The sequence below is a fragment of the Pseudomyrmex gracilis genome, unplaced genomic scaffold (assembly GCF_002006095.1).
Source record: "Pseudomyrmex gracilis isolate BER0280 unplaced genomic scaffold, ASM200609v1 scaffold_317, whole genome shotgun sequence".
NCBI lineage: Eukaryota > Metazoa > Arthropoda > Insecta > Hymenoptera > Formicidae > Pseudomyrmex > Pseudomyrmex gracilis.
In genome coordinates this window covers 1-12363 of record NW_018020901.1, presented here as the reverse complement: position 1 = coordinate 12363, position 12363 = coordinate 1, and the positions used below count along the sequence as shown (strand labels likewise).

Here is a 12363-nt window from a genome sequence, read left to right as displayed (position 1 = left end):
AACAGATCGTGGCTGGGAACTGTGATGTTCTTCAGCACGAAATAAATCTGCAGGATCCTCGGCCGATTAAGCAAGCTCCAAGGAGGATTCCGTTGGGGATGCAGGCTGAAGTGGAAAAAATTCTTCAAGACATGAAGGATCAAGGGGTCATCGAAGAGTCTTTTAGCCCGTGGGTCTCCCCGGCAGTGATTATGAAGAAGAAGGACGGGGGTTTGAGATTTTGCGTTGATTATCGTAAACTCAATGCGGTCACGATTAAGGATTCCTATCCCCTTCCTAGGATTGATGATCTTCTAGATTAATTGTACGGGAATGAATGGTTCTCTACTCTGGATTTGAAGATTGGGTATTGGCAGTTGAAGATTCGGCCGGAGGACAGGGAAAAGACAGCTTTCTCGGTGGGGAATGGACTTTGGCAATTCACGGTGATGCCGTTTGGTTTGTGTAACGCTCCAGCTACTTTTGAGCGTGCGATGGAACGAATTCTTCATCAACNATTGTCTAAGATTTGTTTGGTATATTTGGATGATGTGATTGTGTTTGGAAAGTCTTTTGAGAAAATAGTAGCTACTTTGAGAAGGGTTTTTCTGAGGCTCAGAGCGGCCAATTTAAAGCTCAATCCTAAGAAATGTAATTTATTTAGGAAACAAGTGAAATATTTAGGGCATGTGATTTCGGCCGAGGGGATTTTAACGGATCCTGAGAAAGTTACGGCTGTAGCGGAGTGGCCTGTTCCGCAGAACAAGAAGCAGGTTCGCAGTTTCCTTGGGTTTTGCTCTTATTACCGTAAGTTTGTGAAAGGTTTTTCTCTTATTGCTAAGCCACTGTTTGTTTTGACGGAGAATCAGGTTAAGTTCATTTGGACGAAGCAGTGTCAGGAGGCGTTTGTGAATCTCAAGCAGGCGTTGTCTTCACCTCCGATACTTTCTTTTCCTCTTGAGGAAGGGGAATTAATTCTGGACACGGATGCTTCCGGTCATGGTGTTGGTGCAGTTTTGTCGCAAGTTCAGCATGGAACGGAAAAGGTCATTGCCTATTATAGTAGAGTGTTGAATAAGTCTGAGAGGAACTATTGTGTTACTCGGCGGGAATTGCTGGCGATGGTAGACTCAATTAAGTCCTTTCATCACTCTCTATACGGACGGAAATTTCTGGTTCGAACTGACCATGCTTCTCTTAGGTGGTTGATGTCTTTTAAGGATTTGGAGGGTCAGTTGGCTCGTTGGGCGGAGAGGCTGCAGCAATACGATTTTGAGGTAGTTCATCGGAGCGGTCGGGCGCACAAAAACGCGGATGGTCTCTCTAGGCGGCCTTGTGCGGAATCTAGCTGCAAGTATTGCTCGAAGATGGAAGTGAGAGATGCTTTGGAGCAGGAGGGGCGAGTAGCTCGTATAGTTTTAGAGGAAAATACTTCCGGGGAGTGGCGTGAAGATCAGTTGGAGGATCCGGCTGTATCGGTCATTTTGCTAGGAAAGGAGAGGGACAGACGTCCTTCGTGGGAGGAGGTTTCGGCTAGAGGCCNTTCTTCAAGAATTTACTGGTCCCATTGGGACGCTTTAGTCGTTGTGAATGGAGTTTTACATAAGAGGTGGGTGGCACCGGGTTTGAAATCTAGTTTTCTTCAAGTTATCGTTCCTCGGAAGAGGGTGAAGCGGATTTTAGAAGAGGCTCATGATGCTCTTTCTGGGGGGCATTTCGGGGTAAACAAGACGCTAGAAAAAAGTCGTAGGCGGTTCTATTGAGCTTCGTGCAAGAAGGATGTAGAAAATTGGTGTAAATCTTGCGGAGTTTGTGTCGCGAAGAAAGGTCCTTCGGATAANGGGAAATCTCCGTTGCAGATCTTCAATGCTGGTGCACCTTTTGAGATTACAGATGGACGTTCTGGGTCCTTTTCCAGCGTCTTCTTCAGGAAATAAATATCTTCTTGTGGTGGTAGACTGTTTCACCAAGTGGGTGGAGGCTTTTCCTTTGAAGAATATTAGAGCGTCGACCGTTGCGGAAGTTTTTGTTAATCAGATGGTTTCCAGGTTTGGTGTGCCGTTGGAGTTGCACACAGATCAGGGGAAGAATTTTGAGTCTTGGCTTTTTCAGGAGCTATCGTGGTTGTTGGGGATAAAGAAGACGAGGACTACTGCTCTTCACCCGCAGTCGGATGGGCAAGTTGAAAGACAGCATCAGACGATACTACAGTACTTGTCTAAATTTATCGATGAGAATCAGAGGAGTTGGGATCGTTGGGTATCTATGTTCTTGCTTGCTTATAGGTCTTCTAGGCATGAAACTACGGGAGCTACTCCGGATGAGTTGAGTTTCGGTCGAGATCTGCGTTTACCATTAGATTTGTTGCGAGGTACTCCGCCGAATTATTGTTCGGATTCTTCAGAGGATTATATTCAGGAGTTAGGGGCAAAATTGGAGGAAATTCATCAGGGTGTTAGGGAGCGATTGGCGTTGGGGTCGAATAAGGCGAAGGTTCGTTATGATCGTAAAGCCAGACATATCCTATTTGATGAGGGGCAGAAGGTTTGGTTTTTCAATCCTCGCAGAAGTAAGGGTAAAGCTCTTAAATTGCAGAGAAGTTGGGAAGGGCCGTTCGTGGTTGTTAAAAAGTAAGCGACGTAGTTTATTGCATACGTCGCTCGGGAAAGCATAAGTGTAAGGTGGTGCACGCTGATAGATTGGCTTCGTTTTGCGAGAGGTGGGAACACGCGTCAGAGCCCTGTGAGAATTAGTAGATGTTTGTTTTTTTTTTTTTTTAGATGTTACGGATATTTGTTTATTTGTTTTTGTGTTAATTGAGCTTGGTTACTCGTTTGCTTTTCTTTAATTCCAGCGTTTACTCCGTTGCTACCATGAATCTTTCCGTTTCGTCGTTGGACGTCGGGGGATTTTTGGCTTTGCATCGAGTCGTCGCGAGATCTTCGTGTTTTGAACGCCGTACTAGAAGTCCGCCTTACTCACGGTTTTGAGCGTGATTTTCCGTGGGTCTTGGGGCAAATGCCNAGGCGGGGATCTGGGGTGTCCTTTCGGACGATGGGTCCACGTGAGTTCCCCCCCCTTGTCCGAAGTCGGAAGAATTTTGTGGACAAAATTGCTCCAGAGGAGATTCTCGGTCAAGAGTTTCTCCGGTCAACTGGCTCATGTATTCTGAGACAGCAGTCTAGAAGAGAGCGAGAAGGTTGACTTCTTCTGTTGGATCATCGGGACGATGATCTAGAAGAGAGAAGGGGCAGTGTTGCGAGATGCGACACGCGATATATGAAGATTTTCGACGATCGATCGCTTGGGCATCTTTTTGTTCTGGTAGCAACGGGGTTTGTTGACAGCGAGGTTCAAGTGAGAAGAATCGCGACCGCGGAACTGTCACGACGCGTTTGAACATCTGGTTCTGTATTCTGTAATTATCGTTGTATTTCGAGTTGTAATAAAGTTCTTTAACGAGAAACCGCGTCCTTTCTTGACCGCGGGTGTGAGTGCGAATCGTGGAAACCGGCGATAGAGCTGAACCGCCACTGCGGACGCAACAATATATATTGAAAAACACACGCACACAATACAGTTTATGAAACGGGAAAAAAATAGTCTTATGTGATAAATAATGTGGTAATGTTTGTCGTATAATAAAATATATGAATTATATATGTAATAAATAAGTATGAAATAAATCATATACACAAAGAGAGATCGCTACTGCATTCACAAACATGTCTTATAACTGTTTGCTTACATTATACGCATTATGCATAATTTTGTTTGCAAAACATACAAAGTATTGGATATGTGCAATAAGAAATATTAATTACCAATAACATAAAACTGTCAATAATCAACAAGTTATACATAATACTTACTTTCTTATAATAAGGAACATAACTGTAGTATAGATTTGGGTGCATTACATTCGATTTCAATCAAAAAAGTTTTCCTTTTTATATGCCAGTTTTAGAAAAAAGGATATTATTTCAGATATAATTATGTAAGCATTATTTTCTTGTAACGAAAAAATTAAAAATTGTGACTATTATTTGTGATATTTTGCTAATAAAAATTTTTGGCTACCTTTGATCTTTATTATGTGANAAAAATGATAGAAAAAATGACAAACTTAATTTGTAATGTACCTACACAATGACTGTACTTTGTAAATGTGAAGAAGAAAATATACAATAATTTAATACAATACTGTAGTCTATAATAAGCAACAAAAAATTGTACAAATCGTTATTTTCGAGATAATTGTTTTTGTACAATATAATTGCAAAATTTTTTTTTCTATACTACGGAAATAATTAAAATATACTATGTAAATAATTACAATTTCAAGAATGGAATCGAGTTCAATGCAGCCAAATGCACACTANTTATGTTTTTAATAAGAAACAAGAAAAAAATTGTTATATACTCTGCGTAGAATTAAAGAAGTCGCTCAGGATGGCATGCAAATACATAAATTTGTATTGTGCAATATGTTACATTTCGACTAATACTTAATTATTATATGAAGAAGACAAGAATTACAAAAAAAGAATTATTTCTTATGTAATCGATTCTGCATCCTTTTCAACGGACTTCTTTCATTTCACGCATAATATTGGCTCTTTTTATANATAATATTATTGTTTTAGATCCATAGTAATGACGAAAAAAATAAATTAGAAAAAAATGTAAAATATAACAATGAAATGTACGTTGGGCAGTTTGAAACGGTAGCAAGGTGTTGTGCAATAAAATATTATTTACTGCCCAACATTTTGCTACCGGTTCAAACTTTGGCCCAACTTACAGACGGCGTCATTAATTCGAAGAATAGGCGCGGGGATCGGAGGGCAAGCGGGGCGGTCGCTCGTAGCGCCAACGGGCGCCGTACTAACTAACTAGTAGCAATCGGGTGTCCACAACTGGACACCCGATTTTGGGACTAATGGATATTTGGATCAACTGGACTTTTTATGTGATCCCCGCGCCTATTCTTCGAATTAATGACGCCGTCTGTACATTTACTACCCTGTTCCATAGCATATTTATATAGATTAACGGTATTAATCGCGGTTTAACGTGGTATCATACGTTCACGTGTACATCTCATTATTGAATGTAACTGCGACTCCGAAAACATCTCTTATTTATCGTTGATAAAATATAACATATAAAATGAAAGAAAAAATAAAAAAGTATATATTAGAACAGTACGTATAAAGTAAAAGTATATACAGAGTATCACACAAATTAATAAACCGAAGTGTGTAGGTAAATCAGATCAATCTGAACATAGCAAAGTTATGTACCATTTTGCAAAATTNGCAAAAGTTCTTGAGATATAAATTAATAAATGTAAATGAATAAAGAAGTGCGAAAGGCACTGATCTGACTCTATAGGCGTACACGCTTATCAGCTGTATAGACAAATAGCTTATCTCGTGCAATGTTAGCAACGAGAAACGTGACTTTTCTTGCGATCTCGATATTCGGCAGTACGCAGTGGTACTTTTCGTTCGCCCGTTACGGACTCCCGAACACAGCCCGATCGAAAGAAGCAAAATTGCGCCGCGCTTGTTTGTTTACTCCGCCTCTCATGTTAATTGTAAGACATTGCATAAGAAAAGCTAGTTTTCTTTATAACTGAGAATCGTGCACGCCTANAGTTTGATCAGTGCCTCTCACGCGCTTATTTATTAATTCGCATGCATTAATTCATATGTCAAGAACTATTGCAAATTTTGCAAAATATTTTGTTGTCAGATACTCTGTATATACTTGTTGTCCCAGAAAGACCGTATCACCGCTCGTAGGCAGGTAGAAAGTATAATCCTGAGTCGAAAATTTCATAATCATTTTACGACATTCGCAATAGTTAATGAATTCTTCATCAATAAAGATCGGCAAATAAGCGTGCAGCCACGTGCAAAATGACAGCTCGAAGCTGTCATTTTTTCGTGCGCTCGTACGCCGTAGCAACGGAATAAGGAGAACTAATAAACAGCATTTTATATACCTAAAAAATCAAAACTAACGATGACTAATTAATGTGACCCGAAAATATGGATTTTGTATTTTTTTAATGGAAATGATGAAGTCTAATATCAAGATAAATTAAAACTGAGTTTTTTTATATTTTTGTAATTAGTTATTCATTTATTAGTATTCATAGTTCTCTTCATTTCGTTGCTACGGCGTACAAGCATGCGAAAAAATGACAGCTCCAAGCTGTCATTTTGCACGGTGCTGCACGCTCATTCGCGGATTTATATTTATGAAGAAGTTTGTTAATTATTGCCAATTTCGCAAAATGGTAAAGGACTTTTTGACTTAGAATAATCTCTTCTACCTGCCTACGAGCGGTGATACGGTCTTCATGAGACACCCTGTATATTAAATACATATAAAAAAATGGTGCATTACAATTACAACATTATAGTCAAAATAAAAAACAAATATGTGGCCATATTATAAAAAATCTATAGTGTGTCGGTGTCTGATTTGTAAGATTCATTCAGAATTTACAATCAAATTAATCTTTACTGACGCGCTATCGAAATGATTAATAATTTTCATATTCTAGAATATTATTGCAATAATTAATGTTACAATTTACATGCATTCATTTATTGTGGCAATTTACATTCACATCCAAACTTTCTTTAGATCTCGATTTNATCTATCAAATAGCAAAACTTTATATTTTATGTCTTTCCATTTCAATCACACACCATCACATTATGATATAAAAAAATTAGTGTTACTCACCGTTTTGTCCAGCCCTTTTGTTTGGAGGCTCTCTTTGCGGACAAATATTTGTTTGCTATTTTTGCCTTGTTTCCCATCAGTTATTGCACTCACAAGTAATATATATATACTACACAATACTTCACAATATAATACTCTAAAATAACTTTATATACAACTTTATTCACTAAAGTGTCACGTTATCACAATAACGTAATATTCACTTTAATATATGTAAATATAAATAAATATTTAAATACATACATACAAATATATATTACATGTATATATATATATATATATATATGTTTGTATATGTATGTATTATTTATATGTACGAATACGTTCACGTACAGATAACCTAACCGTAATACGACTCACGCATTGAACGAGATGTACGGTTCGCGCAAACAAGATATGACGCGCACACTAATTCGTCCTCCCTTCTCTCACATTCAAGTGGTAACCACTCGACAACCGTGACGCTCATCACCAACTGATAGAGTTCCAAGCTGCATTTTTAATATACACTGTCAGTACTGGAAATGAATATTACATGTGACATAGAGATGACATTTTTAATACTGACAATGAAAAGTGTAACGCAGCTCCAATTGGTCGCTAGTATGCGTAATGTTATAATCTATCCCGATAGAAAAACAGTTATAAAATTAGATGACAAAATCTTGCATGACAATTGTGATTTGCAAGTATGTAGATACATTTCGATAAATAAATGTAAAAATATTGATCTTTTATAAAATATGTATAACTGTTAACAAAATTAATTTCCACATACTATTTCGGCAAAACAATGACGATATGGCGAATTACTTTAGCAGTATGTTTGCAAAATTAAATTTAAAAAAACATTGTCCAATAATTGTGAAATACATTTTAGCAATGTGATGTTAAACACATGTAGAAATATTATTACACATGAAGAAATAAATTCATGTTCATACTTTTAGAAATGCACAAGGACTCATTTTTAATTTTTGACAAATATTATGTATATAAATATTAAGTACTACATTTTATTTTCACAAAGCTGTTGCGTTATGGCGAATCATCATAGTGCAATTATTGTAACATCGTTGTCATTCACGATGTCATTTTTGTGCTATATTTTCACAATTTATCTATTAGAGTAAAACGCGTTTCTGTATTAACTATGTGTTTACAAATGTAAATATTTCTTCATGTACTAAAACAACTTACAATATTTGTTTTACCCTAATAGACAAATTGTGAACATATAGCACAAATATGACATCATGAATGACAACAATGTTATGTATGTACATGTACATACAGAATATTGTAAATGATTTTAGTACATGAAGAAGTACTTGCATTTGTAAATTGTAAGTGCGTTTTTATCTGAATAACTTGTACTTTGTAAAGTACTGCTAGTAACTTTAAAATTTTTCTTTGAATGTAACAAAAAATTAAAACTAAACATTCGTACAGAAAAATTTTTAAAGAAAGTACAAAATTGGCTATAAACAATGTTTGTAGCAATTTGTTCTTATGAAGCAGCAAAATGATTGGCTACCGCATTTTCACGCATTATTTCCTAAAGGCCATTGCACGTGGCAAAAGTTTATACGTAGTCATAAGGTCGTAAGCAAATCGACCAATCGCTGGTCAGCATTTCAGCTAATGTAAGATAATACTGGTCTGTAATTGGTTAACTATGTACGACATTACGGTTACGGTTAAAATTTTTTCACGTGCAATAATCCTAACAAACTTCCGCAGCGTATCGCGCATTGCGCGCGCTTATACATGCAATTGCGCATGCGNAAAATAGATCGCAGTATCGACACGTGATCGCGGTGATTATAGTGGTATCAATGCGCCGGTTTTGCCATTATTCAACATGGAGTCGTGGGCAACGATAGCTGCGGATGCGTCAAGGGGACGAAGACGTAAGTATCTGTTTTTTTCTTTATTAATATTCATCTATCATTCTAGTACATTAGTACAAGTTAATAAATACATTTTTTTCTGTTTATAGGACGAACTGTACCACCTGTAGAGCGGTGACCGGGAAAAGAACCGCCAGCGAACGATCGGCCGTTAGCGAACAATTGACCGTCAGCGAACGATCAGCCGCCAGCGAACGATCGGCCGCTAGCGAACAATCGGCCGTCAGCAAACAATCGGCCGCCAGCGAACGATCAGCCACCAGCAAACGATCGGCCACCAGCAAACGATCAGCCGCCAGCAAACAATCGGCCGCCAACGAACGATCAGCCGCCAGCAAACAATCGGCCGCCAGCGAACGATCGGCCGCCAGCGAACGATTGGCCGCCAGCAAACGATCGGCCGCCAGGTAACAATTGGCCGCCAGCGAACGATCGGGCGCCAGGTAACAATTGGCCATCAGAAAACGATCGGCCGCCAGCGAACGAAATGGCGTGGATGACTTTGTGGGCGCAAGCTGCGCAAGCATCGTCAGAAGAAAATAAAAGAGTAAGTTTAAACAGATTCTCTCTCTCTTTCTCTCTCTCTCTCTCTCTCTCTCTCTCTCTCTCTCTCGCAAGCCAAAGGTTAAAGTTGTCAATATAGATAAGGAAGAAATGAATATGGAAGACAAGGACCTCATAGAGACCATCAAGAGGCAGAACAGGATTGAAAGTAACGTTGATGGCTTTCACATGCGTTTGCTGAAAAGGATAACGTCAAGGCGAAGAAGTGAGAACCAAGCGAAAGGGAAGTCTAAAGAAGAAGGCTCCATAATAGTGGAGCTGGATGAGAACACCTATCAAAAGATGAAGGAAAAGAAGGTAAACGTAGGGTGGAGGAAGTGCCATGTATTCGAGCATATTAATGTGATGAGATGCTTCAAGTGCTGGGGCTACTATCACATGGCACAAAACTGTAAAAGGGAAATGACATGATATAAGTGTGCTGGAAGTCATTCACCGAATCAGTGTGTCGAGCACACTAAGAAGTGTACAAACTGTGCGTATAGAGCGCAAAAGTTCAACCTCAGGATAGATGACGGACACGATGCGTTCAGCGTCGAGTGCCCTATTTATCAAAGGGCACTGCGTGAAGAAAGAAGGAGAATAAGCACCTGCAAAGACAAGTAGCAACTACGGGGCACAGCAACAGCAACACACAAACAAAGAAGATCAGAATGCATGATATATACCAATGCACAGAGCCTGCTGGCCCACAAGAATGAGATACATAATCTCATGATGACTAATGGGAGTCCGGCGATGGTGGTGCTGGCGGAAACAAGGTTGACTGCTGAGGTTGATGACTGTGAGATAGGAGTGCCTGGCTTCAGTCTGGTAAGATGTGATGGTGAGAATCGAAGGACGGGTGGTGTGACTATATACGTGAGAAATGACATAAAGTATGAGACGATGTGGACTAGAAAGATTGAGTCAAACTGTTGGAGTGCTGTGATCGAGTTGAAAGGAAACGTATATAGTGGTATACTGATGGCAGTCTACCACTCGCCCAGTGCATCGGACGCTGAGTTCGTGAATTTCATGGAGGATACCATGGAGAATATGATGATAAATAAAGAGTGTATTGTGGTGGGTGATTTCAATATAGACTTTGTGGGGGATTCCTTCTATAAGGGCAAATTGCGTGGTTTGATGCACGCGTTTGGTATGCAGCAATGTGTCAGGGAACCAACGAGAATAACTGAAAGTAGTAGATCTATGATAGATTTGTTTTTTTCTAATAGTAAATTTGAGATTACTCTATGAGCCAAAGGTCACTGGCCATGCGTGGCTGGAGGTCGCTCTACAACCTGGCGGCGCAAATAAAAAAATACAAGGAGTACACGGCGAGGAACTTTAATAGGCTTACTATAGAAAGGTTTATCGAGCAAGTGAGCATAGGATATAACATTGGGATGAATTAAAATGTGAGTGATAGGGCTGCAAATCTAGTAGACAATATAGTGCGGGCATTGGATATTGCAGTGCCAAAGAGACAGATTAGAATCCCGGCTGTATGGGCGGGCAAAGCGTAGTTCTCTCAAAAGATTAGGGAGGCAGTACTTCAAAGGGATGTTGCCTACAGAAGAGCAATACGAGAAGGCACAGCCCTGGGATGGTTGAACTATAGACAACAGAGAAATTCGGTGGTTAGAATGATAAGGACAAAGAAAAGGGAATATTATGAATGCATGATTGACCGTAATAGAAATAATCCTAGGGTTATGTGGAAAACTTTAAAACAGATAATTAGAGGCTGTCCTAGTGAAAGCGGTAGCTGGGACAGTATAGACTTCGAGGGCCTGGATGGAGCAGGCAAATGTAGCTTAGCCAATAGAGTTAATAGGTTTTATGTGCGGAGCATTGACAGTATAGTGCGGTTCATAAACGATGCGCAGACTCGGGCAGTGTTATACGCGGGTGCTAATGTCGAAATTTTGCAGACGCTGGACCGTTTTGAGACTGTAACACGACAAGTGGTAGAGGGAATTGTTCAGCAAATGCCCAGAAAACGCGGTACAGAGGAGGGCATAAGTGTCGAGGTTCTTAGGGCAGCGTGGAGTGTTGTAGGTGGTGAACTATTGGACGTAATAAACGCATCATTGAGCGAGGGTGTGTGTCCTGCAATCTGAAAGACATCGGAGGTCAGGCCGATTCTTAAGGTTAGGTTAAGTAGAGCAAACCTGGGAGGGCAGGTCAGTTCGGACTAGAATATATATATATATATAAAATGATGTTTTCAAGGACATTTTATGGAAAGAACCACAGTTTTCGAGGACATTTGTATTTATTGAGGACCGTCCTCGTTTGTGTATCTGTATGTTGATGTTTTTGAGGACTGTTCTCGTTGATACTTATAACAGTATATTGCATCTTTTGAGGACACTAAAATATTTTTATTGATATATTTAGTAGAACATGTATTTGTGTGTGTGTGTGTGTGAGGACAGTTGCTACTGGTGATGATATAAAGATATAAAAAATGTTATAAGACTATGTTAAAAGGATATTTATTTTATAATAATCAAGTACTTCTTATGATAAGTAATACAAATTTAAAACTTAAATTTTGAAGAAATACTTTGTGTTGTATTTATCATATTTTTATGTATAAATAAATAAAATGATTTACCGATGCTATCTGTTTGACTGTAAAAGCAAACAAAATCACTGCAAATAAATTGATATCAGATTCCATTGTCTATAGTTCAATCTACCTAAATCTATTCAATTAATTCATAGCTTTTCTGGAATTCTAAAATCAGTATTTCACGTGAAAAAGTTTAGTAATATTAAAACTACAAGTAAATCGACTATACTTACAGTCAAAAATATGTATTATTGTACAGAGAAGTGCACCATATCGTACGGTTCCAGGAGAAATATATCTTGGAAATTTCTCCTCCGGCTGCTCGTATCGCTCTGTTCTTCTTCGATTTCGAACCGTTGACGGAGACCAATGAAGAACGGCACGCAATAGTAGGAGCAGTCAAAAGAGAAACTTCCGAGAAATATTTCCTCTGGGGCCGCACGATATGGTGCACTCCTGTGTACATTCTGAGAATGCTTAATTATGAGTGATCAATTTATTTGTATTCTTTATGTTTAAAACCTTTTTATTTGACATACTTTATTTTACATGTATAAAACATATTATGCATATGGT

General features: G+C 38.8%; 1 protein-coding gene across 1 annotated transcript; it reads left to right on the top strand.

Moving 5' to 3' along the window:
* The first annotated feature begins 316 nt into the window (after nt 1–316).
* LOC109860034 lies at nt 317–9068 on the top strand. The gene is made up of 5 exons (XM_020438873.1): nt 317–438; nt 644–1588; nt 1839–2472; nt 8575–8657; nt 8747–9068. The coding sequence occupies exons 1-5, from the start codon at nt 317–319 to the stop codon at nt 9066–9068; spliced, it is 2106 nt and encodes a 701-aa protein (XP_020294462.1).
* Nucleotides 9069–12363: the final 3295 nt, after the last annotated feature.